Source organism: Anopheles coustani, chromosome 3 (assembly GCF_943734705.1).
Source record: "Anopheles coustani chromosome 3, idAnoCousDA_361_x.2, whole genome shotgun sequence".
Lineage (NCBI taxonomy): Eukaryota > Metazoa > Arthropoda > Insecta > Diptera > Culicidae > Anopheles > Anopheles coustani.
Window position 1 is genome coordinate 15,362,698 of NC_071288.1, and position 26,220 is coordinate 15,388,917.

General features: G+C 44.1%; 8 protein-coding genes across 9 annotated transcripts; 4 read left to right on the forward strand and 4 right to left on the reverse strand.

Moving 5' to 3' along the window:
• Nucleotides 1-3,950: 3,950 nt before the first annotated feature.
• LOC131271871 (protein RRP5 homolog) lies at nucleotides 3,951-8,837 on the reverse strand. Its single transcript, XM_058273432.1, has 4 exons — nucleotides 8,642-8,837; nucleotides 6,312-8,566; nucleotides 4,541-6,225; nucleotides 3,951-4,460 (listed from the first exon to the last, which is right to left on the reverse strand). The coding sequence occupies exons 1-4, from the start codon at nucleotides 8,726-8,728 to the stop codon at nucleotides 4,114-4,116; spliced, it is 4,374 nt and encodes a 1,457-aa protein (XP_058129415.1). The 5' UTR covers nucleotides 8,729-8,837; the 3' UTR covers nucleotides 3,951-4,113.
• Nucleotide 8,838: 1 nt separating this feature from the next.
• LOC131271876 (uncharacterized) lies at nucleotides 8,839-12,528 on the forward strand. The gene is made up of 3 exons (XM_058273440.1): nucleotides 8,839-9,204; nucleotides 9,280-10,037; nucleotides 10,103-12,528. Exons 1-3 carry the CDS (start codon nucleotides 9,189-9,191, stop codon nucleotides 10,982-10,984), a joined length of 1,656 nt encoding a protein of 551 aa, XP_058129423.1. The 5' UTR covers nucleotides 8,839-9,188; the 3' UTR covers nucleotides 10,985-12,528.
• Nucleotides 12,529-12,754: 226 nt separating this feature from the next.
• LOC131271879 (large ribosomal subunit protein uL10) lies at nucleotides 12,755-14,541 on the forward strand. Its single transcript, XM_058273443.1, has 3 exons — nucleotides 12,755-12,781; nucleotides 13,021-13,115; nucleotides 13,397-14,541. The coding sequence occupies exons 2-3, from the start codon at nucleotides 13,062-13,064 to the stop codon at nucleotides 14,288-14,290; spliced, it is 948 nt and encodes a 315-aa protein (XP_058129426.1). The 5' UTR covers nucleotides 12,755-12,781; nucleotides 13,021-13,061; the 3' UTR covers nucleotides 14,291-14,541.
• Nucleotides 14,399-16,161, reverse strand: LOC131271878 (leucine-rich repeat protein 1). Its single transcript, XM_058273442.1, has one exon. The coding sequence runs from the start codon at nucleotides 15,976-15,978 to the stop codon at nucleotides 14,698-14,700; it is 1,281 nt and encodes a 426-aa protein (XP_058129425.1). The 5' UTR covers nucleotides 15,979-16,161; the 3' UTR covers nucleotides 14,399-14,697.
• On the forward strand, nucleotides 16,105-17,148 carry LOC131271881 (protein ARV1). Its single transcript, XM_058273444.1, has 3 exons — nucleotides 16,105-16,352; nucleotides 16,417-16,536; nucleotides 16,602-17,148. Exons 1-3 carry the CDS (start codon nucleotides 16,206-16,208, stop codon nucleotides 17,118-17,120), a joined length of 786 nt encoding a protein of 261 aa, XP_058129427.1. The 5' UTR covers nucleotides 16,105-16,205; the 3' UTR covers nucleotides 17,121-17,148.
• On the reverse strand, nucleotides 17,132-18,666 carry LOC131271877 (probable proline--tRNA ligase, mitochondrial). Its single transcript, XM_058273441.1, has 3 exons — nucleotides 18,553-18,666; nucleotides 18,227-18,496; nucleotides 17,132-18,151 (listed from the first exon to the last, which is right to left on the reverse strand). Exons 1-3 carry the CDS (start codon nucleotides 18,643-18,645, stop codon nucleotides 17,132-17,134), a joined length of 1,383 nt encoding a protein of 460 aa, XP_058129424.1. The 5' UTR covers nucleotides 18,646-18,666.
• Nucleotides 18,667-18,892: 226 nt separating this feature from the next.
• Nucleotides 18,893-19,811, reverse strand: LOC131272559 (V-type proton ATPase subunit e 2-like). Its single transcript, XM_058274323.1, has 3 exons — nucleotides 19,589-19,811; nucleotides 19,477-19,524; nucleotides 18,893-19,394 (listed from the first exon to the last, which is right to left on the reverse strand). Exons 1-3 carry the CDS (start codon nucleotides 19,684-19,686, stop codon nucleotides 19,253-19,255), a joined length of 288 nt encoding a protein of 95 aa, XP_058130306.1. The 5' UTR covers nucleotides 19,687-19,811; the 3' UTR covers nucleotides 18,893-19,252.
• A 549-nt stretch (nucleotides 19,812-20,360) lies between these two features.
• On the forward strand, nucleotides 20,361-26,182 carry LOC131272446 (sodium-independent sulfate anion transporter). 2 transcript variants are annotated; one of them, XM_058274175.1, is made up of 5 exons: nucleotides 20,361-20,464; nucleotides 23,808-24,010; nucleotides 24,080-24,508; nucleotides 24,584-25,535; nucleotides 25,616-26,182. In XM_058274175.1, exons 2-5 carry the CDS (start codon nucleotides 23,849-23,851, stop codon nucleotides 25,897-25,899), a joined length of 1,827 nt encoding a protein of 608 aa, XP_058130158.1. In that variant the 5' UTR covers nucleotides 20,361-20,464; nucleotides 23,808-23,848; the 3' UTR covers nucleotides 25,900-26,182. The 2 variants fall into 2 exon arrangements, with proteins under 2 accessions (XP_058130158.1, XP_058130157.1); XM_058274174.1 differs by lacking the exon at nucleotides 20,361-20,464 and adding an exon at nucleotides 21,765-21,807.
• Nucleotides 26,183-26,220: the final 38 nt, after the last annotated feature.

A 26,220-nucleotide genomic window follows, 5' to 3' on the forward strand; every position in this document is an offset into this window, starting at 1 on the left:
TGCTCTCGGCACATTAGCTTCCATCGTATGCAATTGCAACTCTATCATGCTATCAGAATGTAGAGTGTTAGTGAGCATTATCATTAACAAGCAGAGCAGAGATGTTGCTTCGCTCGAGTTAAAAAAAGAGTTTTTTCGTAGAGTCGCCAATTTTTTTAAACACGTGGCCCAGTGTCTGACAATTGAACGAACAATTATATTTTGGAATTTCCCACCTAGCATTATAAATGGTTCTTATACAATATACCAACATTTAATTGGCCAATGACATTGAGATAACCGCCCAACAATCTTCTACTAAGCATAGATAGTGTAAGAGATGCTGTTTCCTCCCAGGCGCCACGGTTCCATGCTAACGTAATCGTGCCACTCATCCGTGACCGAGTTTATCCATTCGTAGCCGTGAGCTGCGTACTCAAAACTATTAGCGATCACGTGTATTACAACCGGTGGGCCTTGCAACGTACATCACGAGTAGGAAACGCAGCATTACGGCTTGAAGATGAAAATTGACTCGGTTCCTCTTTTTTGCCGGTAATGTTGATCTGTATTATGAGAAATTTGTATGACTATTGTTACCAGTTTGCGAAGCAGTTACCAACATATTGGGGTTGATGGGAACAGTGAATACCGAATGGTTGTTTCTGTTCTTACTCACTGCCATATCCGAAAGTTCAACGCGATCATTTTCCCTTCAAAAAGCATAGGCCCCCAACACACACAGGGGCAACTAGCTTTGAAGTTTAGAAAAAAGATACTTCGGCAATTAGCCGGCAAAAAAATCTTATCTTTCCATTACACACGGATGACCAAGAGAGAGTCCTCCTCTTCTTCGCGGGACATTTTTGGTTAGACGAGCAGTAACAGTAAATGTCAATGTTTACCGAAGCAGGCGTATCTTAATTGATTAGCATCTACACATTGATTGCTTCCAATTGAGATCACTTTTAGATAAGCGGTAAAATTCTGTGAAACTATGACGTGTTGATCGCTATGTCATTCGGTACATTGGCAAACGATCGTCGGACCAGTTTTTTTTATCGATACTTTAACATAGTCATAGTTTGTACAGTAACGAAATTTTCCAGGCGAACAGTGTTAGTTTTTTGATAAGGCACGTTTTAAAATTTTCTTTTTCTTATCGGTTATATGTTTATCCATAGCTCCAGACGACCAAGAAGGTAGATGAGACTTATTCTTGAAGTAATGAAGTTCTAGGCATGCATGTTCTAGGTTTATAGCCCTGGCATGTTTATTCTTGTTTTTAATGAAAGAGATGGAATTGTTTTAAAATTGAACAAATGCACGTACAATCACATTTAAGGAACAATGTGATAACATGATAAAAAGTATTTTTCAAAGGCGCCTATAATCAATTAGCGATTGTGTTCAATTTACAGCAAAAGCTATAAGACTAGAATGTATCTGCAACAGATAATTAAAAATCAGACCACTCAAGTCGACTCGTAAGGAATACTACAAAGTTGTTCATTCGAAATACTTCTATGTTGCACAAGCATCGAGACGGGCACACTCGGTCGGAAGTCTTAAATAGTAAGAATCCCATAAAAACATTCTTACTAGGAGTAAGAGAGACGAAGCGGAAGAACGGTCATGCGAAGTTAAAGGCATGGTCGGATAGCATATGTTTGTTAAAGTGTAGCACTTGCATTTGAGATTCGAAAACTCTCAAACTCAGAAGAGCAAGTCCAGCTGGAGTTTCGAACAGTTGAGTTACACAATTTTCTAACCGCTTTGAAGCGTTTTATGAAATTCAGACATACAACTCAAATCATTATTAATTTATAAATAGATTTTTTTATCGCAAGTCAGACCAACAAATTCTATACTAGTGGCAAAAAGAAGATGAGTTAGAAATCAAATTAATGAAGTTGATATGGTCCAACGCGCAGGCATTTTTAGCTCCCACCCAAAAATGTTTAATTTATTCAAATCTATTCTATTCTTTTTCATTGAACTACCTTCTTCCTGAAAACCACAAGCTGTGCATCAGACCCAAGATTTTTTAAGCTTCTACATTGCTGCGTTCAAAATAGAGGAAAAAGGAAATATCCAACCCGAATCGAAACTACCCCCACTGATCGGTGTAAGCGCCCGTACATGGCATCGATGTTAGGTTGCTTTTTAGTTTTTCGTTTTACGTTTGCTTTTTGTTAACACGTAGTTCTTATACTGACTATTTGTTGAATGCCGACCGAAACAGCTCAGCTGATGATGGACCGGTTTGCTACGCCTTCCCTTTTTGGCCCGAAGTCAAGCGCAACCACATGTGCATAACACAAGTGTGGTGATATCTTTTCTATGGTAACCATCAGAGGTCGAATCTTCTCATTTGCATACAGTCCATTCGAAAGGGTTCTTGTGATATTAGTGCACGTCCCTAGGGACAACATAGGACTCATAGGTCCTTCGCTACACACCTTGTGGCTTCATCATTACCGGCAGCATACTTTCCCCCATACCAGCAAATATCCTGCCAAACAACAAAACTCCTCCCCACGGTTACTTTTTGTCGTCCTGCGTTTTGCCTAACCGTGTTGTCCTTTGGTTTACAGCTGCGCTTTCATCGTACACACTCAAGCCCGACAAGGACTAGTGCAAAATCGATAGTCTCACCACCCTGCTGGGACGTGCTGGGGATGTCCCACTCTGTTCCATAGGGCTCACTTCATTACGGCCAAAGGAAATGTTTCTGTCCGGTTATACCACTACCCTCGGTGTCATTACATAAGAAATTAACTTTGTGGGAAATTTCGCAAAACTTTCATTATAAAACCCTCCATAAGCATTTATGGGTCGGTGCAATGAATTAGTTTAGAAATGTTTTACTATGTGTTTCCATTGTTTTCTGGTATATCAGTCCTCAACACGGCAAATACGGGTTTCATAATGTATTTCTTTTGGCCGTATATATGCTTAAGGTCCTTGATTCACTTTAACTTTTCGTTGGAAATGTAACACACCGGTAGTAAACAACTACTACAAACCGTTTTGTAATTCTACTGTAACTTCGCAAACCAGATTTTCTTTACATCCTTTTGAAACAAAAAAAAATCCTTTCAGTTTTCCGGATGCGTCACGCCTCTCAAACCGGATGCCCGGGTGTAACTATTCACTCACATTACCGTATCGAAGCGAACGCACGTCTTCACGATACGGTCGTTAGACCCGTTGGTTAGTTGAAGGTTTTAGCATAGTACACACTATCGGCCATCATCCAGCGGATGAGGAGTTGGCGGAAAACGCGTGGCTTCCCGTTAAAGCAGTACTAGTATACCGTGACCGCGAGTTGCAAACTGTCGGTATCGACTGCCCGATTCTCGATAGAACAACTTGCCTTTGCCAAGCACGGCGTAACAGTCAGAGAGAGTAAGAAAATAATGCATGAGGGAGCGAGTTCGCAAATCGGACTATCATAAAATTGCGCGGAGAGAAAACCACGAAGATATCTCGCGTCGTGGCACACTGTTCATCTCATCAGTGTTTAGGAAAACTCTTGATTGTAAATAAATTTTAAACAAACACAAATGTCTGCTCGTGCAGAATATTTTCGTTATTAATAATAAACGCCAAATTATTTTTAAATTTTAACATTTGATTCCAACCCCACGTGCTCCAGCGTGTCTGGTTGGCAGCATTTTGTGGAAACTTTCTTTCTGCTATTTACTACGCAATGACGTCCATCGTTACATTTGCTTAAGAACACACTCTCGGCGTTTTCTATAAATATACAGTCACGTCGGTGGATTGTTCACCGCATCGCATCATTTTCGGTCTATGCAAATTAACGCGAATATCCACGACCGTCATACGGTATTTTTTTCTTTCCTTGCTGTTCTTCGCGCATTACGCGCTTGTGACAAAACCCGTTACATTCCCAAACCAAACGAACATTATGGCATAGCATTTTATACAACTTTTATTTCTGCAGTTGCATACGATATCCGTTGTTAAAGAATAAAAATATAAAATGTTATAACATTTTTGAAAAAAAGTTTTGCCGATGTTTGTATATGATGTTTTGTTTTATTATTCACATAAACATATCAAAACTCTCTCTCTCTTTCCTTGCATCGAATTGGCGATTAAGCATTACTTGCTTACGATGCCCGCATGGTTCAGTTGCCCTTGAACGTAGTCTGTGGCCATCTGCTTTACCCGTCGCACGCTGTCGCGATTACCGTGTTTCTCCTCAAAGTTAACGTACTTTGTGTAGAGTGTCTTCATGTTTTTCATCGGCAGACGCTGCACGACGGCGCGCTCCAGTATTTGGCGCGCATTCTCCACCAGCTCGTCTTTCACCAGCATGTCCACGTACTGTGACCAGATGTCCGTACGCTTCGGGTACGAGGTGAGGATCTGCTCGAACAGCAGATGCGCTTCGTCGCGGTTCCCGTGGCGATTGTGGAGGAAGGCAAACTTAACTATCAAAGGAATATCTGCGAACGAGCAGGAAACAAGTTAGAGGAACTCCCGCATCGGCTGGCGAAAAATAAGGGGTACGATGAATACTACTTACGATCCCTGTTCGGCAGCGACTTGAGCGCTTGACTAAGCAACGGTTTTGCTTTGCCAATCTGTCCAATGCGGTACCACGCATCCGCCGCTAGGTACCACATGTCGTTCTGCTTGCGGAACTTTTTCTGCAGCAGTTCCAGCAGCTCCCGCACTTCCGTGTGCTTGTTACAGTCGATCAGAATGTCCAACACCCGCGAATACACCTTGAACGCATCGTTGTATTGAATCGCCTCCTGCAGGACCTCCTTGAAGCTGTCTACCGTCTCGTAGCGTATCTCCAGATTGAGTAGCGCCATCCACACGTTCAGTAGTTCCGCTTCCTCGCGGAAGTTTATTGTCTTCAGTGCCTTCCGCGCTACCGCCCGCGCTTTGTCCAGCTCGGCTGACTCCATGTGGAATGCCATGTAGCGAATCCACAGCATGCTGTTGTTGGGCTGCGCCAGTACCAACCGCTCGAACTGATCGGGCGTGTGCGGATCGGTAGAAGGATTCGCTAGCTCTTCCTCAATCTTTCGCAGGCGTTCCTCCTCTAGTTTTATGATCTCGAAGCGTTCCTTTGCGGTTAGCCGCTTTTTGGAAACGACCTTCTGCTCATCGTCACTGTTTTCGTCTTCGCTGGAATCAGATTGTGGTTGCTTGTAAACAGGCGTACTGTCCCAGAAGTTTGTTGTACCGGGGAGTCTTTTACCGTCCCTGCGGTTAGAAGATGCTTTCCGTTTTGTGGCAGCCTTCCCCTCCGTTTGAATGTCCGTTGCGGCACCATCCAACTGTTCAATCGCAAACAAATCGGAGTCACACCCATCGAGTTGATCAATAGTTGGAAATGATGGCGATTTCTTCTGCTTCTTCTTTTTCTTATTCAACTTTACAAGCGTGTTGACTTTTTTCTCGTTCTTTTCAAGGGATGCCATTTGATTTAATGTTTTCTTGCCATTTGTTTTCCCTTTTTTGTTCTGTTTGTCCAGCGAAGGTAGTTGTTTTTTTGCATTAACAGATTTTTTCTTTTTTATAGGTTTTGTTTTCGATTTAGCATCACTTTGGGCTAACTTTTTACCACCGCTCTCCTCTGCTTCATCATCCTTCAAAACGGGTTTCTTATTTCCGGTTTGGATGTTAATTTTCAGTGGTTGTTTGGCGAAGGAATTGAATAACAATAAATCTTTTTTTTCCAAACCAACAAGAAACGGACCAAACTGTTTCGCCACGTGCACCGAGATTTTATCGGACGGCGGTTGCTGCTTTCGCATATCATTGTAGTGACATCGATTTGGAACCAGCAACGGTGGGAACTTATCTTGGGGACCGTTGGTGCAGCACACTTTTATGTAATCGTTTTGGAATAGCACATCGACACTTCGATATTGTATCGGCTGATCAGAAAAGTTCCATTGATTTTCAGTTCCGATTCGTTGAAGTATCGGTGGATCGATGCAAACGTGCAGAAGCTTTTGTTGCACATCAATCCACAACACACGACCGGGCACTCTATCTCCGACGTTGTATCGAATGGGAGCTTCTTGCATTGGCATTCTAGCTTTCATTGCAATACCTTTGGCGGTGCATTCCAAGTTTGATGGGTCGTGTACTCGAACGATCATTTCGCGTTCCTCGCTCACCTCCTCCACCGTACAGTCTACTATTTGGGCGATATTAAATTTTGCAAACGACATGCCCTCCTGCTTGAACCTAGGGATCGTAATTAAGACAAAAAAAAAAGAAATGGTTATTACTACCCGGCTCCAATGGAGTCAAAATTAATCTTTGCCACTTACCTTTCGACCAAACCGATCCATTCCTCCAAATAGTCTGTCATGTACAACAAAACACTTTCTATCCCCAGTTTGCAGACGTCGTTCAAACGGTAAGAGTGCACAAATCTGCTGCCCCACGATTCATGTTGAATTTCTTTTATTCCTACCATCATAATAGACCCATTGGGGACGTTCCGTTTGATGTCCTCTGGTAGACCAATTTTAAATCGATGTTCATAATCGATTAACAGTAAATTCATGTAGAGTTCGCTATTCTCCGTATAGCAGGATGCGCGCAGAATATCCCCCTTCTTCACCTGTTCAGCCAGGAATGGTTTGTACTGGAAGTAACGGACGTCACGAACACTGTATATTCCTTTACATAGCTTAACCGTGTTCAACTCTTGACCTTCTTTGAGTAGATTCAAGTACGGCAGTGCGTGCTCGTGGAAAACAGACAATAATTCCAGCGGTATTATGCCCTTCTGCTTGTTCGTTGTGTTCACAACTTCTACCTTAGTCGGATGAATGGCTGTAACGGTGACAGTCACCATTTCAATCCATTTCATGTTATCTGGCAAAGATAATATCAGCGTTTTGCTGGTTTTATCGTACTGGTGTACGGTGAATCGTTCGATGGATCCGCAACAAAGTTGGCGTAGTTTCTCTTCATTCTGTTTAGCTTCATATTTTTGTTGTGATTTGTACATTATTCCTCGCACGTCGTTGAAAAACGCCACGACGAAATGATCCGGCAGCTCTTCTACCACCAGACCGTCGAACGCTAGAGGTTTATCAGCGGCAGGCTGAATCTGAGACCAGAAGCGAAGAATTTTTGCATCTTTTCTCGTGAGCTTTACATGATTGGTAAAAGTTGAACTAGTAACGGCCATCAAGCGTATGGTTGCTCCTTCCTTGACGACTGTTTTGGGGTCTAGGTATTGTTTGGGGATGAAACCTTCTACATCACCCACGTTCACGTGCAGTCTACCATTTTCCATTTTTATTATCTTGCCAATATACTTCTGCCCGGCATTGATATCGTTTGAGGATTTCGTCTCCTCGCTAGCATTCTCCATTTTGTCGCACACAATGTACGATCGATCGAGCACATCATAGCGAATGACGTAAAGCGTGTGAACCGATCCCTCATGGTACTTGCCTGAAACAACGGTATCTTCGTAGTTACAGCCGGGCGCAAGACCTTTCACAATGATGCTCTTCGACAGAAAGGCTCGACGACAGTTGAGGAAGCGAAACCATACGCCGTATTTCGTAACGCTCACGACGTACGCTTTTTCAATAATGGATCCCTGTGGCATAGTTTTGCCGTCCGGTATCTTATTGCCCGTATACTGCACCATTGACACGAATACTTGCTTCGTCACGGGAAACACGTACAGCAAGGTCACATTCATTTGCTTGAACAAGGTGTAGTCTTCCGGTTTGCAGATTGGCGTTTTGAACATGTTCTGGTTCACAAACGCTGATACTGTATCGTCAAACAGCGTTCCACGAAGCCCATTGCGTACGGGCGGCCCCACGGTGAACGGAATAGTACAGCCCGGTACGAGCTGATCAATATTAACCATCCCAACATCCAACGTACGACGTTCGGATTCTTTGAACGCTCGCAGAATTAGCAACGCTCCTTGCTCGCTACGCTGAGTAACTTTTTGTACCGAACAGAAAAGGTTTTTCCCGATTGCGGTTGAATTGCCATTCAGGTTACCTTGCGGTAGAAAGGCACGCACGTTGCGAATGCCCGTTTCCATTGAATAACCATGATCTTCTTCTGCGGTGATTGTAGCTGCCAAGACTATTCCGGGGACGACCTGACTTGCGACGAACTCACTGTGCAAGTCGGTTGGGTTCAGGGAGCATATAGCTTTGCCCTTACATTTGCTCATTACTTTCACGTACAGCAGGTCTCCTTTACTGTAAAAATCGCTCAGTGGCTTACAGTTACGCGTTGTTCCTTTGCGCTGTTCCATATTTTTCAATTGCTCCGAATACACAACGGATACGGCCGAAATTGGCACTTCACCATGCAATCGGCCGGGCATTGTAATTTCCAGCGAGGTCTTTAAAACTCGGCTCACACACGCCAGCACCAGCATGCCTTCCTGTAACGTTCTGTAGGAAAGATTGTCCGCCCGAAGTGACTGCTCTATTTCTTCTTCTTCTTCTTCTTTCTCATTAAATATCGCTCGTCTGCGTTCTCTAGGACGAGGTTGTCTTTCCTTTTCGTCATCTTGTGTCCAAACACCATAATTCTGCAAACCAAAAAGCGGAACACAACACTTTTAAGGGATACCGATGCTTGTACGGCTAGCAACCCCTCTACTTACGTTATGCCTTTCACGTTTTCGCAATGGCCCATCGTCCTCCTCGGTTTCTACATTTCTTCCACGTGGAAAAGCAGGCTCAACAAACATGTTGTGTTTATTTGTAATATAATTTCTTCAATCTTTCACCAACAAGTACACGAACGAAAATAATTGCCGAAACCACAGGAAAACCGCATGGTTTTGATAAACGTCAAACGAGAGCCCGTCCAGTGTTGCCAGTCCCTCAACAGCTGTCAAAGTAGGTCCAGCAGAAACAACAACAAAAAGCACGTGCGCACTGCGGTGGTTTCACACTGTTTCGTGCCGTCTGTGACCACAGTCGTGTCTTCAATCAATTTTATCTTTTCACTCTGTTATCTGCATTGTCTCCTGTGTACCTTTTTTAAAATTTTACAACTTTTCCAAATCTATCAGCCAGATAGTTTAATCGAACAGAGTACAGGTTGCAACTGCTCAGCTGAATCAAACAAAGTGATTTTGGTGTACCATTGCTTGCCAGTAGTTCTAACGCTTCCCCCTTCCTGTCCGCAGCATTCATAGACGGGCCATGAGTGACGAAGATGGTATGTAGCTATCCCACCGGGTATGTCTGGGTTTGTAGCGGGTGATTAAAGTTGCTTTGTTTTATCTTTCATAAGATTGTCCCCCACTTTGCGAGATGGATACCGTTGACTCGAATGGGGAAGACGACGAATGGGAAGTCGCCGAAGAGCAAAACGAGCCGGTGAAATGTCTATTTTGCGACAGCATCTCACCCACTATGACCGTTGCAATACGGCACGCAAAACAGCAGCATGACTTTGATCTCGCCGGAGTACGCCGACGGTATCATTTAGACGAATACTCTTACATCAAGATGATCAACTATATCAGGAGGGAGAAACCAGGTGCGGAGCAGTTTAAGATTGTCCACGCCGGCAGCAGCCTTCCGTGGGCGGACGATCGCTACCTGAAGCCCGTCGAGAACGAAACATGGTTGATGTTTGATTTGGATGAGCTGGACGAGATAATGCTCAACAACGGAGGCAGCAATGGCGGGAATGGATCGTTGGGGGAAAAAGAGAACGGTGCCGACATTGGGGAAACGATGACGCTTACAACCGACCAGTATCGCAAACTGCAAGGAATTATCAATGACCTGACCGCTCAACTGCGGGAAAAGGAAAATCTCCTCCAGCACGCTGCCAGCAGTATGGAAAAAATGAAGCAAAGTTTTCGGAACATAATGGAAGAGCCAACGCCATCGAAGGAAAAAGTCAAAGGTGTTGGAGGTGACCAAAAGTTACAGCAGATTAAAAAGAAGCTCGAGCATTGCGTGAGCAGCGTGTCGGTAGATGACGACCAGGGATACTTCAACACATATTCTCACTTTGGCATCCATCATGATATGCTAAGCGTGAGTAGAAACTACGGGAACTGGGGAATTCGTAAGTGTTTACACGATTTTCCTTCCATTTTTAGGATGAAGTGCGCACTTCGAGCTATCGCGACGCGATTCTTCGCAATGCTGACATAATCAAGGACAAGGTTGTCCTGGATTTAGGCTGTGGTACAGCCATTCTGTCGATGTTTGCATCGAAGGCGGGAGCGAAAGAGGTCATATCGGTCGATCAGTCCGATATCATCTACCAGGCTATGGATATCGTACGCAGCAATGACATCGACAACATCCGATTCGTTAAGGGACGCCTCGAAGACACGGAACTACCCGTTGAAAAGGTAGACATCATCGTGTCGGAATGGATGGGTTACTTTTTGCTGTTCGAAGGCATGATGGATAGCGTAATCTATGCACGAAAACAGTATCTTAGAGAAGGTGGATTAATTCTACCAAATCGCTGCAACATTAGCATCGCCGGGTACGGCGATCTCGAGCGACACAACGAATTTATTGGATTCTGGAAGAACGTGTACGGGTTTGATATGTCGTGCATGAAGAAAGAAGTTCTCCGGGAAGCAACGGTAGAGGAGTGCAAGCCAGAGCACGTCATTACCAATGCGAACATCATTGCCAACTTCGACCTCATGGAGGTGGATGTTGATTGTCCAAACTTCAGCTACGAGTTTTCACTGAGCGTCAAAAGGGATTCGAATCTTACGGCGCTGGTTGGTTACTTTGACACATTCTTCGAGCTGCCGGAGCACATTGAATTTTCCACCTCACCGTACACACGACCAACGCACTGGAAGCAAACCATTTTCTACCTAGAGGAACCGGTCCCGGTGAGCGAGGGACAATCAATCGTCGGAAAGTTCATCTGCCGTCGCGACCCGAAAGACGTGCGATCGTTGTTTATTACAATAGAGGTTTTGAATAAGGTTCTTAAGTATACACTAGACTAGCAGGTAGGAATACTGATTCTGATCAGTTAAAAAGCATGCAGCGTAAATTTAAATGGTAATCTACAGTCAACAAACGAAAACTGGTCAGGAAGGTATCCGAGAACGAAAACCCTGGACATGGATAATCAAGGATGCACATGAAAGCTTTAAATTTTCGAAGATATATATACAACAATTCTGTCGGTGCTTATACGTACTCATACATATATCTACCTAATTATGTTGTGACCAAACGGTTGGGAATCGTTTCTTGAAAAGGAAATACCAAATTTCGAGCTTCTCAAGTTACGGGAGTTTCTAGTAGATAACCGTCAAATACAGCTTTCATCCTATGAAGAAGGTAGCACCGAATGGTTGTGAAGCATAACAACGCAAACTACAGCTAAACTGTGAGTCATATAGGGCGAACAATGTAATTTTTGTGTTCTTAGTCATTTAAATCGCATTCCTAGAGCGGTAGCGTTGAAGAAAAACAACAAACCACGGAAAGATGGATTTGAACACATTTTTATACAGGCAACTTTTTACCTTACTTTCAGACCTTACGACCAACGGGAACATATTCAAAACCATTTATCATTTAACTTTACAACACATAAGCCACCTTCCAAATACTAATCAACCAACTGAGTAAGTCCAACTCCAGATAATAAGACAATCCTTTGGATCATAGAAGGTTACATCGGTTCGAGATTTGCCAGCGGTTGGATCCTCTACAGGACCATCTATGGCATACGATAGACGTTTGTTGAGAATCTAAAAACTATCATATTTCCCGAAAATAAAATTTAAAAAAAAGCACAATATACAGTACCAACGCACTCCACGTGTACAGGGTTCTTTGGAAAATCAAAGCTTTATTTTTTAAACAGTTAAACGCTTATGCTCCTTTAAGATCGAGGTGAGAATGGTAGTAAAAAGTGAAATGTATAATCATCTCTAAACGGAAGCAAAAAGCAACATAATTGGCTCACATTGATCTCAGAATGATGAGCTCTCTGCTGTCGTAGTCGATGGAAGACAAAACCAACTACGATTTATCGAAATAGATTATAGAAAGAATGCGGGAATTCAAAGTTACAGACTTAAAGGTAGGCATAGCTTAAGTCTGCATGTAACAAGAAAAGAATGTCCTACAGTACACGAAACTGTTAATTAAAATTAGAACGTTGCATAGGCAGTGTTGCTTGTTATGAAAAATAACAAAGCTAACCAAATCGATAAACTAAATTGTTGTTCAAGTTGTTTGCGTAACGCAAAGATTGCCAAGAGTAGCTTAGCATTAACTAAATCCTGTTTAAACGGTCTTATCGTCGGTTCACTGTCAGCGTTAAGCACATTTATATCAATCAAAAAGACAATTTCCATTTCGTTAAGACGCTTTTGCTAAAATTAGCAGCGACCTTATAGGATTGAAAGCATTTAAAAATTACTGCGGGTGCAAAGGTAACTCGTTTTGAAAAATGGCCATGCCAAGTGTAGTGTTGTTAGATACCCTGCAAAGGCAAATTTTGAAATTGAATAAAATATCAATGCTTATTAATTCTTGCAACTGTGGTACATACTATGTATTGCGCTTAGGTCATACCATTCTGAAGATGGTTTTAAACAGTTGATTTAAAACTACATTTTAAATAAAATTTTAAATAATGACAGCTGTTCCTAGGAAAAGACTTTTCTATTTCACCGGGAGTGACAAAGTATTTCCACCGGGGCTCAGTGCTGAAAGCCACAAAAAATCTGTCAACTCGTTCATTACGTCCGTGAACGCAGTTGAGTCCACATAGCTCCTCTTTGGTAAGCGAAATTTCAACACATTTTTCCGGTTGAAATGAAGAATTTTAGCTACCCGTAACACTTATGTTGCCTTCAAAAGCCCTACAATTATGCTGTAGTGAAGTAAGATGAAAGAAATGTATGTGATACGGGCCTAAAACGTAGTCATTTCTGTTGCAAGCTTCCACGTGGTGGAAACAAGATGGTGTCCGATGTATGACCGGAGTACTCACGAAAGTACATTTTTTTATCATTTTCAGTTCTTAAATTTCGGTTTCGAAGTCCCTATTATCACACTACGATGGGTAGGGAGAACAAAGAATCCTGGAAAGCCGGTTATTTCGTTAAAGTCGTGGTAAGTACAAATTCACTTGTGATGATGATGCGTTGTTGATCGTGTGTAAAATGTGTTCGGCAAATTGGCACTAAAATGATGATTAATCCTCGTAATATGCGTGCGGTCGGTTTCCTTGCTTGAATAAAGCTGAACCCAGGAAATGATGGCTGCACGATAAATGCTTCAACATTCACGTCTGAGCCATTTGCTGATTTTACAACGCAAGGATCTGTCAACATAACCTCAATCTTGGCTGCCGTATTAATTCTGTGGTTATTTGCTTTTTCTCTCCCTTATAGCAACTGCTCGACGAATACCCGAAATGTTTCATCGTCGGTGCCGACAATGTTGGTTCCCGGCAGATGCAAACAATTCGTATGTCGCTCCGCGGCTCGGCCGTTGTGCTGATGGGTAAGAATACCATGATGCGCAAGGCCATCCGTGGACATCTGGAGAACAACCAGAACCTGGAAAAGTTGCTCAACCACATCAAGGGCAACGTTGGCTTCGTGTTCACCAAGGGTGATCTGGCCGAGGTCCGTGACAAGCTGACCGAGAGCAAGGTGCGTGCTCCAGCTCGTGCCGGTGCTATCGCTCCGCTGCACGTCGTCATTCCGGCCCAGAACACTGGTCTCGGTCCGGAGAAGACCTCCTTCTTCCAGGCACTGTCGATCCCGACCAAGATTTCCAAGGGAACGATTGAAATCATCAACGATGTGCCCATCCTGAAGCCTGGAGATAAGGTCGGCGCTTCGGAAGCTACGCTTCTGAACATGCTGAACATTTCGCCGTTCTCGTACGGCCTGCAGATCCAGCAGGTGTACGATTCCGGTTCGATCTTCTCGCCGGACATCCTTGACATCAAGCCGGAGGATTTGCGCGCCAAGTTCCAGGCTGGAGTCGCCAATCTGGCCGCGGTGTCGCTCCAGATCGGATATCCGACGCTTGCTTCGGTCCCGCACAGCATTGCCAACGGTTTCCGCAACCTCCTGGCCATCGCTGCCGTTACCGAGGTTGAGTTCAAGGAAGCTGAAACGGTCAAGGAGTTCATCAAGGATCCGAGCAAGTTTGCCGCTGTTAGCGCTGCTGCCGCTCCTGCTGCTGCTTCGGCCGCCCCAGCTGCCAAGGTCGAGGAGAAGAAGGAAGAGTCCGAATCCGAGGATGATGATATGGGCTTCGGTCTGTTCGATTAATTTCGTCCGATCCGCTCTCCAAAAACCCCATATGACACAACGCCGGGCACCATCAACATCTTTGCCAGTATTGGTCATTGGGGGAGTAATGGTTGTTTTTCATCGTGGTTTCTGAGCTATATCTAATTTGGCACGGACCTGCTCGCTGCCGTATATACTCGCCAAGGCTGGGGACGGCCCTATGGTGACATACGGCGAATGATGTACGTACCAAAATACGTATTTTTCTTGAAACCCTGTTCAGATGAGAAGTAAATAAAATGGCACAAAAGCCACTGTTGATTCGCTAGGATCAGTAGTGGGACTAAAAAAATGCTTTCAAGTGCAACTCTAGTGTAAAATGAAAGAATTTCAGAAGGACAAAAAACTAGTTTAATTAAAGAGAACGACACAAATAATTTATTAAACTAAACTTTACGTAAACATTTCTGGCTACAAAAAACACAATCCGCAAATGCTCGTTGGTTCATGTTGAGAATCGTCTGGATGCAGTTCAAGACTATCACCTTGGCGCGTTCATAGACCTTCGACGCGAAGCACGGTTTACCGCAACCACAAAGCGGCGTTCGGTGCAGGGTTTCCAGCACGGTGAACGGAACACATGCTGGGTATGCGTATGGCAGCTTCTTGCTGATGACTACACGAGCTGCCAGCTGGAACAACGAGGACGGCTGCAAGTGTTGCGTTGCTTGTTCATCGGCCAACCGGAGATCCGGCACCGTTGCTTCATTTTCAAAAAGCTGGTTGTCCGAAAGATCCAACTTCTCCAGTCTCATCCGCCGCATGGTTTCCGGGATCCCATTGATGTGGTTCTTCGCCAGTGATATCACACGTAGCCGGTACAGTTTCCATATCGCAAAGGGAAGCTTTCGAATCGAATTGTTTTCGGCCGTTAGTGTAACCAACGATTGGGCGTACACGACGTTTATCGGCAGGTAGGATAATCCATTGTGAGATATATTGAGACTCTGGAGTGATGATTGAATATTTGACTCCAACAACCATTCCCAGCCATCATCGGATAGATTATTGCTCGATACATCTAGCTCAACCAATCGCAGCTGGCCAAGGCTCTTCGGAAGCGTTTTGATACAGTTGTTAGACAAGTTGAGTGATTGTAGCTTTTGTAGTAACAAAATTTGACTATCGAAGCGGGACAGTTGAACATCAGAGATTTGCAGGGACACCAACAGTCGGGAAAACCCCTTCAGCGGGTAGTCCTTACGATTACGGATCACGCACTTCGTGGACAGGACATTTTTAGAATTCAGAAACGACGTCTTTTTATTGTTGATCGTCAGACACGGTAATCGTAGCGCTGGTGGTTCCGAGGTGCTTTTTGTTGACGCCCCCGACTCACTAGGCCGCCCTCCGGTTAGCACCAGTTTAAGCACCTTCAAGAACGCCGTTAGTTGAATTTTATCACTTTTAATCTGCACATCGTGCTCGGGTACTATAAATGAAATGGTGGCCTTGCCTTCGTCGAGACACCGGGTGAATATTTTCGCAATGTTCTTGACTGCCCCGTATTTGGTGCCGGTTTTGTTGGCCGTCGTAATGAGCATGATCTTGGTCTCGTCTGACTTTTTCTCCGACCCCTTGCCGATCGCCAGTATCGTTTTGAGGAACACTCGTTTTCCACCGGGGACGTAACGATTGATGGTACATGTTTCACAGACTAGTTTCATCGTAAAACTCAAATCACTAAAACTGCTTTTATGCTAGAGTGAATGGCTAGGAAATTCATGTCAAACACGATTTGCGCCAAATTGTCCACAGCTGGTTCAGTCATTTTTCCAAACTTCAAAACCTACGTCAGGCAGTCATTTTTATCGTAAACAACGCAACACAGAAATTCCAGCGTTTGATTTAGTTTACTACGAACAAATTCAAGGGTTTTTGGAAACTGGCCAAAATGAAGCTAACTTTACCGCTACAGGGATACTTTGAATTGTTGAGACATCAACCAGGGGAACAAAAGTACGTCTGCATAAACTGTGGCCGGCCCGTGTCTGGATTGTATCGGAGGATCAGCTCAACAGTACTGAAAATTATAGACTGTGTACGTATGGAAATGAAAAGTTGCTCAGAATGTGTGGAAATATTTGTTGATTTTCTTTTTGTAGGAAAAATGCAACCAACCGGCAGATAAGTACATCGAATTTGAGGTTCTTATCATACTGATTGATTTGATACTGCTTTCAAAGCCTGCATATCGACACATTTTGTACAATTCCAATTGCAAGGTACGTTAAACCGAGTGGGCATTACAAGAACGGTGGCATACAAGATACGCATTATTTTTTTCCAGAACCTATGGAAAATAGGATGTATTCTCATTCTGTTGGAAGCTTATTGCTTCTGGACTGACTCATTCCGTGGTATCACAAGCATTAGCTATCGGTCGCATGTAAATGATCCGTTTCTTTCCGAAAAAGGATTCTACCTCTCGACGGTACACTTTCTAACCGGATTCGCTTTGCTGTTTGGATTCATTTACCTTTTTACTCGATTGTTGCATCGTGGTGTTCCTTTAGTGTCTGGTAATGGCACCAGCTACCCTTACATGCTGCTACACGGCGTCATTCTGGCCAGCATAGGGAAGTTTCTATTCATACCGATCATAATCTGGAGAGAGAATTCCACCGAAACTAGTATGGCCGTTCACATCGTGCTCGTCCTCGTGTACTTTGTGATATCGATCGTACAGATACATTCGGTTATAAGTGACTGTTCGCGATCGCGTTCCTGTTTAATTGTCCTTCTAGCGTTTATTGTAAAAGCATATTTCCTAACGAGGGTCAGTGGGCTTTTACAGGAGTTTGTCTAATAAATGGTGTATTATATTTGCGTTTCTACTTTCATTTTTAAGTACCCATGATCTTTTTCTGGATCCGATAAAACCGCGCTAATTGAGGCCAAACTATCCGCAAATGAAAGGGTTCGCTCTGTTCCGTCGATGAGGTTGTGGACCTCGAAAGCCTCTTCTCCTATCGTGGTTGCCTTTGAACCAACTATCACTATGAGAGGGTAACCAAGTTTTCGTGCATCCAGCAGCCGCTTTCCGATCGTGAGCTGATCGCGGTCGTCGACAATAATGTCTCCTTCACAACCTTTCACTGTTTGCAGGCTGTTATACATACGATGAACCCAGGGAGCGGCTGCAAGTTCTTCTTTGCTACCAGCCTTTGGCGTTATTATACACACACGGTAGGGTACTAGCGGAAGAGGCCATCGTATTTCCTTCTCACCCGATAGAACCTCTATACCAGCCGCAATCAGGCGTGTGACTCCAATTCCGTAGCACCCCATTTGCAGTGGCGCAGGTTTACCATTCGGATGTAGGCAAGTTGCCCCGAGAGCTTTCGTGTAACGGTCTTCCAGGATGAATGCATGTGCCACTTCGATCCCAGCTTGGCGTTCAAAGTCTTCCGACTTTCCGTTGCAAGTTTTGCACTGTTGGCTTAGATTTTCAAACAGTTCCGAATTTGAACGAACCCCACAGCGCACACATTGCACCAACTGGTCTTCGCCAACTTCACTGGGAAAGTGGTATTCATGAGACAACGAGCCTCCCATGGTGCCACAGTCACCGGAAACCTTAACAAATGGAACGCCTATTTTGGAAAACAACCGATCGTATGCTTCATTTACTTCCTCATATGTTTGCCGGCATTTGATTCGATCTACGTCAAACGTATACAGATCCTTCATAAGAAACTCTTTGGCTCGCATCAGCCCAAATCTTGGTTTCATTTCATCCCGAAATTTGGTTGAAATTTGATACAACCTAATTGGAAACTGACGGTAGCTGACCGGAGCGATTGCCGCCAAGAGAGCTGTAATTGATTCTTCGTGAGTCTGCAACCAATAAAAACAAACATATAACTCTATAGCTGTGACGAAATCTTTCATTTTCTACCAGAATCTACATACCGGGCCTAAGATGTGCATCTTTCCGTGCCGGTCGGTGGTTTGTAGAAGTTCCGTCGGTGGGCTGTTGGAGCTGTGTGCATCTCCTAAACGACCACTTTTCTTCCAAAGTTCTGCAGATGTTAACAAGGGAAGCGTTAGCTTTTGAGCGCCAATCGAGTGCATGTGAACATCAATAAGGTTGACTGCTTTTTCGACAGCCCGTTGCAGCAGAGGCAGTACGTGAAATGTACCATTGCCGGCCTGTCGGATCAGACCTTGTTCCAGCATCAGCTGAAATAAAGCGATTGTTATAGTTTGCGGTTTGTACAATAGATAGAACAGTATACCTTTTGACTCTTGGAAGTGATATCTTGATTTTTAACTGTTGCATTTTTCGGTATAATCAACGCAGGCTGGAAAATCTTGGATAACCTGTGCATCGTGTTAGCACTCGCGTAAACACAGTGCGCACCATAGAAAATACACAATGTAAACAAAAACAGTCTTGTTATGTCGCTTGTGAAGGATGGATTAAATTTTGTGGAAGAAAAATATTCTTCAGCAAAAGATCTTCGGGGAAAGGAAGACTTCAAATCATATTATTCATGTTGATAATTAAACCACCCACCTTATGGTCGATATTTCTTTCATTGGTGCATTTCTACAATTTACATCAACAAGCATCAATTACACTGTTGGTGTGTTGGCTATTTTATTTTGTAAAATAACACATCTTGGGTAAACAATAACAGCAGAAAAACAAAACGCAACCAACAGCGATTTTCGATCGACGAAAGGGATTTAGTGCCCCAAATGGAAATACAAATACTGTATCACGCTGGAACCGCATGACCTTCAGAACAGAACATTCAATGCATCTGAGGGGCTGGTCTAGTGTTGATGGCATCCAATAGTGTGGGTTTTCTGGTTGAAATTATGAGCAGTACTGCCGGGATAGTTGGTGGCATTGTAAGAACAAACTCGCTGCGATGTAGATGGGAATGTGTTCTGCGGGTTTATGTAAGTGAAACACTTTCCGCGAATGATTTATGTCGAATGCTCCTCTGGGGTGTACCCATCCATATCCGGCAAGGCGTTTCCCCATTCGCGGGCCATGATCAAGATCGTGTTTTGGTGCAGTTTCGGGCCAATCAGCGGATTCATCTGTGCCATATAGCAGCACAGCCAGCTGTTGGGAAAGATAGGAAAAGGCCCATTAACAATAATTGACGAGTAGCTTTTAAAGATCCACTACTCCTACTCCTACTTACAACAACCAGCAGGTAGCCGCTGTTAGTATCAGGACACACTGCACAATTCTGTGTGGAAAGAATGATTATCAATAATATTGGTCACGGGATTCCACCTTGAGTGAGGACTTACCCACGGTTCGGGCCCTTCGGAGCGACGATAGGCAGCACAATGCCAATCACACCGAAAATGGCGGAGAATATGATGATCGGTAGCGCGGATGCACCCATTGTAGACTTCTGCTGGTTGGATCTGGTCGATTTTTACCTTTAAATCGCGCTTTTGCTGACCCGATGGGACCGATCGATTTTCGTTGCTCGTACCAAGTCGAGTGAGCGATGAGAAAATATCACATGACAGCTTTGTTTTTCTTGTCGTCGGAAGGGAAGCAGTGACGTCATGTGGTGCGGGGTGTTTATTTCGCTGTGGCTGTCAAAAACGTGCCTCTCTGGTAGAGAGAACAGTCAAATTATGCCAGATGGGCATTGTTGATCAGTTTCAGTTCGGCAGTGAATCAGAGCGGAGGTTAGCAGTGCAGTTCCTGAAAGGGTTAGCGGAAAAGTAAGGTTACGGCACGACCGCGTGGTCACGCCGAGCTGGAGCTCAGGTCAGAAAAATCCTAGCTGCCGCACATCTCGTTCTGTTTGAGTCAATCAAGCGGACCACGAGTTCTTGTGTCCTGACAACGGAAGGAATTATCCCTCCCGTGGCCGGCGGGTGGACATATGGCTATTATTAGCCGGTCCTAAAGGACGAGCCCCTTCATAGGAGTTCGGACAGAGTCGGTACGCCTCTGATTACGAGTAAGGGAACAAACGTTCGACTTAGCGTAGGAGGATATACCCCGACTCGCATAGCGAAAGAAGAAGAAGAAGGCATTGTTGATGTCAACAAAAGTGGAAATGTTTGTTGACGCGGTCAGTGGAAGTAAAATACCGGAGAATGGAACCGATCAGTGATCGTACAATAATATCATCGTTGCGGACTGCTGCACATCGATTTGTGTTTGTAAAATACGGCTTTGCATATATTTCCTTCGCATAGAATGTGTCCCTCGTATGAAAAGGATTTGGTTGGGAAGAATAGAACACTCCACATTGGGCGATCATTCGCTTCCGTGGTTTGATGATCATCAAACGTGCGAAACAGGTCAACCACCGGTGTTGCAATGGGGAATAAATTATGTCCTATTAAGAATCACAAAAGCCAACAACAAACAGGAAGTGCTGATGCCACAAAAACGGAGCGAATGTCGTCGAACTACAACGATCGCCCTAGTTTACTTTCTTACAATTAGGCCTAATGGTCTCGAAATTGTGTATACGACGGGGCAAAGCAAAAGGTGTCAACTTTCACGGGTTTTCTTTCTGTTTTATCAATAGTATACTACTTGATGCAGAAAGAATAGTGCGCAGTACAAGGCAAACTAATAAACCTGTTGAGCTTTCGAATAAGATTATCTCCACTTCAAGTTCCCGTGGAGCGTGGATGCAGTTTCATTCATTGAAAATTACGCAATCGAATACTATAAATCAATGCTTGATCAGTCTATAAACTGATCGCACGTTGACCCGATGCGAGATCCACTGTGTGAGTGATCGTATGCAGAAACGGTGTGGCGCATTTTTACACGCGACCGGTCGCGAGACAACATCGTACGGAATTCCTTACTGAGCGGGGTAATAAGAAGTTTGGAAGCTGGTGGAGCGGAGACTACCGAGACCATACAAGACGTTTTGTTTACTTTTTTCTCCTTACAAGACGTCGTCGGACTAAAAGGATGAACGACGACAACGAAATATCCAGTTCCTCTCGCACCACCTGTGTTTGCCTTTGGATGCCTGCTGCACCAAACCGCGCGTCGCTTTCGCGATCCTTCCCTCGAACTCGATTCGGGACTATTTGTTACCAAACCAAAACGAGGGTCCAACGCGACGACGTTAGTATCGCTTGGGTCGTAGTGGCGAATGGATACAAGGAGTTCATCTTATTATAGAGATCGCGCCGCGGACAACGTGTTTTTGAAAGATTCGTAAACACTCACCGCGATTTTGTTCTAGAAATCGCTCTAAAAGAATTCATCCCGTTTAAAGCATAGTGATAGCAAAAAACGCAAAGCAAAAATTCGAATGATCTGGCTGCTGTGGTGGTGACGCACGAGCCACGGTGGCACAAACGATTTGGCGCGCGCAATTTACTCTTCAATGAGCACGCGGTCCATATTATTATTCCTTGTTGTTGTCCAAACTGTTTAAGTAATTAGAGTTAAAAGAAATTATACATAACCGTTAGACGTTCAGCGGTGGCGGAAAATAGTTTCGGTCCTTAGTAGTCACCCGAAGGCCACCCCGGTAAGTGATGGGAGGTTGCCATGCCGGCATGAGGTTCAAACGTGTTTAACTATTAGTGTGTACTCCTGAGCTTAGTTCGATAATTTTTCACAGTTATTTCATAGCAAGTGCAATAAAAGAAAGCTCAATTGGAATGCATGGAAAAGGTTGATAGAAGCAACAAACATGAGTTTCTATTAGAGGTACAAATGGTTCACGGTTAACCAGGCATTAGTCCTTGGCATCGATGAAGAATTTTACACGCCGTTACACCTTTACGCGATGGTCATTTTGTACAAGTGTATGACAAATTTATCCAACGACCGTGACCGATTATAAGGCAACTTTGTACAGAGAACTGATGAACTAAATACTCTAATCGTGCAGTTTGGAAGACGTGAAGTGAGACAAATCTCGTCGGTATTGATGTTTGTGTTATCTGGAAAGGGAGGCCTGTGTCAATATTTTGCCTCCCATGGAAGCCGTTTGCCAATGTGTCCGTTTCAAAAGTGCACGTGCTATCGTCGCCGGCTTTCCACATGGAGGGTTAACAAAGAGTTCTGTTTTAAAGTTCGTTTCGGGTTTGATAAATCGTTGTTGGGAAAGATGCAAGAAGTTCGATGATACATGCTGCTCCCCGTGTATGTGTTAAACAGTACTATTTTTTTTTCGCTAGCTTTGGACTCAATCTATTGGACACTGGATGTTCTCGAACGCAATAGTTTCATTCCTATGGACAACTATGAGAGTAAATCATGCATACACAAACCGACCTACCCTGATCTCAAGGTTAACGCAAACGAGAGGTCAAGACGTAGATGGTAGAGGATTTTTTTCTTTAACTTTTTTTCTATTCATCCCTAAACGTGTGCTGGTTCGATCTGGACTGGACTGGTTTTATGCGGACTCGATGTACACATTCTCATCCATCCCTGCGAGGGTGAGGTTATTGAAGGAGGTGTTTGAGCGATCGTTAGGCGATTGAACCATGAGGTCCAAAAAGGATTGAATACGAGCGCGAAATTCAAAAACCCCTCGCGTCTCCCGCAGAGCTCAAGGGGTTTGCTGTGAGGTATGAAAACAGTTCTGTGACGATGTTATCCCAGACCGGTTAAAGGATCGCAAAGAATATAAAAAAATTGAAAAAAAAAATTTAAAACAAGTTTTAGCTGAATCACGATCACAAGATCAATACACAAACGTGCGTCCATGGGACGTCACGCTACTTTCAATAGTCTGCCGGTCAGTAGGAGTTATGAGAATTCTTCAGACACGTTTTTCATACAATCTCTTCCACTCTCTACGCATCGGCCGGTTTTAGGCTCGTTTACGGTTCCTTTTTTGCATAACGATCGCAAACACAAGAAACATCATGGACAGAAGGATATAATTTACAATAAAACAACTTTCCTCGTGTCGAATCGATAACTGTATTACTTCTCGTTAAAAATGGTGGGTTTTTTACTACCTAAACAAGGAAACTGAACCGGAAAAAGATACTTCTGCTTACGTTCTTCTGGAGATTATTTTTGTTACATTTGAGTAGGAAATACTGATAACAAGATGTCTGGTTGCTACCATGGAAACCACACTTGTTTCCTTTTGGATTCTGTGTAATTAATGGTATTGTTGACGGGAGCAGCTTAACATCGGGTAGATAAAAGATGACGATACAACAGTAATAAAACTATCGCTATGTAAGTTGCATTTGTATCTTGCTTCTGTTTCATCGTCCAGAGATTTTTGTGACGAGGCACCTACTACTACCGTTGTCTGTAAATACTATGCAGTTGAATTATCCACTTTGCACTATAGTTGCAGTATGTTTTTTTAACTGAACCATTAGTCCATTACATGCCCTGGACTAGTGTAGAGTTACTAGAGTGTACTAGACTATCAAGTATTTTAGCTTTCAAACAGAGGTGTTTTTTCGTAATCTAACGACCATGTGTTTTTTCTAACGAAAGTTCTCCCTGCAAACAGCAATGATAATGGTTTTATTTTTTTTTAATTCTTTCCAGTTAGCACTGATCAACGAACGTAGTTTAACGCCTACTCCGCCATGGGTTTATCGCGAGTAGAACGGGTCCTACCGGGCACTCGATGGCTGCGAGGATACACTGGGGAGTTTATGGTAGCTGATTTGATCGCAGGTATTACCGTTGGATTGACAGTGCTTCCACAAGGACTCGCCTACGCGACACTTGCAGGACTAGAGCCACAGGTGAGAACTTGTTGTATGCGCGAATGTCCTTTTTCCTTTACAACCCACAACGTTTATTTCTTTCCACAGTATGGACTCTATTCAGCATTTGTCGGTGGAGTCGTGTATGCCCTTATGGGAGGTTGTCGGGAGGTTACCATTGGCCCCACCGCCCTACTGTCTCTCATGACCAGCCGCCACACGGGGTATGGAGGAAACTCCGGACCACAGTTGGCCATTCTGTTGTGCTTTTTGTCTGGCATAGTGGAGCTATTGATGGCCGTCCTACGGCTCGGGGCACTCGTAGATCTCATTTCCCTACCAGTGACGGTAGGATTTACCTCGGCCACGGCGCTGATTATTGGTGCATCGCAGCTGAAGGCGTTACTTGGAATTCGTGGTGGTTCTGGATCAGGATTTGCTAGCACCGTGCAAACAGTTATCGCAAACATCCCCGAAGCACGTGTTGCTGATAGTATACTTGGAATCGTCTCTATTGCTATCCTATTGGCGCTTAGGGTAAATCAAATGTTTGGACGAGACATTCATGTACCAAGGATAGTTTATTTAATGGCCTTCGTTTTTGTTTTACAGAAATTAAAGGACATCAAAACACCGCCGGATGCTACAGGAGGTCGAAAGGCTTTTGGACTCTTCTGTTGGCTGGTGGCAACGGCACGAAACGCGCTCGTTGTGCTGGTGACAAGTTTCATCGCATTCTATTTCGATAAGCGTGGGGAACGCCCGTTTATTCTCACCGGCACCGTGAAGAGTGGCATACCAGATTTCCAGCTGCCTCCCTTCAGCACCGTCCTACCGTCCGGTGGAGGTCCTAATGGCACCAGCCCATTGGAGCTCGGCTTTACCGGAATGATCGAGGAACTGGGTGCATCGATCGCACTGGTTCCAATCATAGCGGTGCTGGGAAATGTCGCTATCTCAAAAGCATTCGGTGGTAGCGGAATCAACCCGACGCGCGAACTCGTTGCCCTTTCGTTGAGCAACATTTGTGGATCTTTTTTCAGCTCATTTCCGGTCACGGGATCTTTCTCGCGCAGCGCCGTCAATCATGCGAGTGGCGTGAAAACTCCTATCGGAGGTATATACACGGGCGCGCTGGTGCTGTTGGCTTTGGGCGTCCTAACGCCTTACTTCCAATACATTCCGAAGGCTGCCCTCAGCGCGGTGATTATTTCTGCCGTCATATTTATGATCGAGTACGAAGTCATTCGACCACTATGGCGCTGTAGCAAGCGGGAGCTTATCCCGGGAGCAGTGACATTTGTGCTCAGTCTGATCGTGGGTGTGGAGCTGGGACTTCTCGCTGGCGTGCTGACCGATCTGGCGTTCGTAGTTTATCGAACTGCTCGTCCACTGCTGACGGTAACCGTGGCTAACACGGCAGTCGGGATGGAGTACATTCTTATTCGTCCAAATCATAGCCTTATCTACTTTCCTGCCGTCGAATGGGTACGCAACGTTACGTCGAAGGCGATCAAACAGCACGGTAACATACCGGTCGTGTTTGATTGTCGATTAGTGAACGGTAAGGTTCAAGGAACACACCAAGGATTGTACATGTTCTACCTTTGAATTGGTTTGATATGCCTATTTCTCTCTTCATAGAATTCGATTATACTGCCGCAACGGGGCTGCAAATGTTGCGCAAGGAGCTGGAGAAAAAACAAATTCCCCTTATTGTGTACGGATCATCTAGCGAAGTTCGCAAGCTACTGCAGGAAACACTAAAAAGCAGTTTGCTTGAGGTAACAACCGACGACGAGCTGGAGACTCTACTCAGAGATATATCCACCGATGGAGGTAAGCATGAGCTGCGGGAAATCGCCGCACCACTTCTCACGACAGCATCTGAACGTTCGCCGTCCATTGTCGAAATAGACGATTCCTAAAAGTGTGCTTTGTTCCCGATGTTGTTTTGTCCTGTATTGTGTTGTTCCAATTATTAAGCTTTTTATAAATGTTTCGCAATGTAATCATCACATTTCATCGAAAAAATGTGTAGAAAAAGTTAGTTCCTCCGTGTTTAATGTATCTCGTCAATCGTTTATAGGTGTAAGATTATGAAACAAAAGTTTTGGACGTAAAAATCTACTTCACGAATGTACAAACCCATTGGCGACTGACAAAGAATTGAAGGAATTTATTTCAAACTTTTCCATGTAACAAGTATTGCTGAAATAAAAATATATGCATTTACCAAATGAAAGTCT

Coding starts and splice junctions, on each gene's coding strand:
- LOC131271879 (XM_058273443.1), top strand. CDS start 13,062: ATGGGTAGGGAGAACAAAGAATCCTGGAAAGCCGGTTATTTCGTTAAA. Junction 13,116..13,396: donor GTTATTTCGTTAAAGTCGTG/GTAAGTACAAAT, acceptor TCTCCCTTATAG/CAACTGCTCGACGAATACCC.
- LOC131271876 (XM_058273440.1), top strand. Junction 10,038..10,102: donor TCCATCATGATATGCTAAGC/GTGAGTAGAAAC, acceptor TTCCATTTTTAG/GATGAAGTGCGCACTTCGAG.
- LOC131271877 (XM_058273441.1), bottom strand. CDS start 18,645: ATGCACAGGTTATCCAAGATTTTCCAGCCTGCGTTGATTATACCGAAA. Junction 18,497..18,552: donor TCACTTCCAAGAGTCAAAAG/GTATACTGTTCT, acceptor GCTTTATTTCAG/CTGATGCTGGAACAAGGTCT. Junction 18,152..18,226: donor AGATGCACATCTTAGGCCCG/GTATGTAGATTC, acceptor TATTGGTTGCAG/ACTCACGAAGAATCAATTAC.
- LOC131271878 (XM_058273442.1), bottom strand. CDS start 15,978: ATGAAACTAGTCTGTGAAACATGTACCATCAATCGTTACGTCCCCGGT.
- LOC131271871 (XM_058273432.1), bottom strand. CDS start 8,728: ATGTTTGTTGAGCCTGCTTTTCCACGTGGAAGAAATGTAGAAACCGAG. Junction 8,567..8,641: donor GAAAACGTGAAAGGCATAAC/GTAAGTAGAGGG, acceptor TTTGGTTTGCAG/AATTATGGTGTTTGGACACA. Junction 6,226..6,311: donor TGGATCGGTTTGGTCGAAAG/GTAAGTGGCAAA, acceptor TACGATCCCTAG/GTTCAAGCAGGAGGGCATGT.
- LOC131271881 (XM_058273444.1), top strand. CDS start 16,206: ATGAAGCTAACTTTACCGCTACAGGGATACTTTGAATTGTTGAGACAT. Junction 16,353..16,416: donor TACTGAAAATTATAGACTGT/GTACGTATGGAA, acceptor TTCTTTTTGTAG/GAAAAATGCAACCAACCGGC. Junction 16,537..16,601: donor TGTACAATTCCAATTGCAAG/GTACGTTAAACC, acceptor ATTTTTTTCCAG/AACCTATGGAAAATAGGATG.
- LOC131272446 (XM_058274175.1), top strand. CDS start 23,849: ATGGGTTTATCGCGAGTAGAACGGGTCCTACCGGGCACTCGATGGCTG. Junction 24,011..24,079: donor TTGCAGGACTAGAGCCACAG/GTGAGAACTTGT, acceptor TTCTTTCCACAG/TATGGACTCTATTCAGCATT. Junction 24,509..24,583: donor CTATCCTATTGGCGCTTAGG/GTAAATCAAATG, acceptor TTTGTTTTACAG/AAATTAAAGGACATCAAAAC.
- LOC131272559 (XM_058274323.1), bottom strand. CDS start 19,686: ATGGGTGCATCCGCGCTACCGATCATCATATTCTCCGCCATTTTCGGT. Junction 19,525..19,588: donor CCGAAGGGCCCGAACCGTGG/GTAAGTCCTCAC, acceptor CTTTCCACACAG/AATTGTGCAGTGTGTCCTGA. Junction 19,395..19,476: donor GCGGCTACCTGCTGGTTGTT/GTAAGTAGGAGT, acceptor CTTTCCCAACAG/CTGGCTGTGCTGCTATATGG.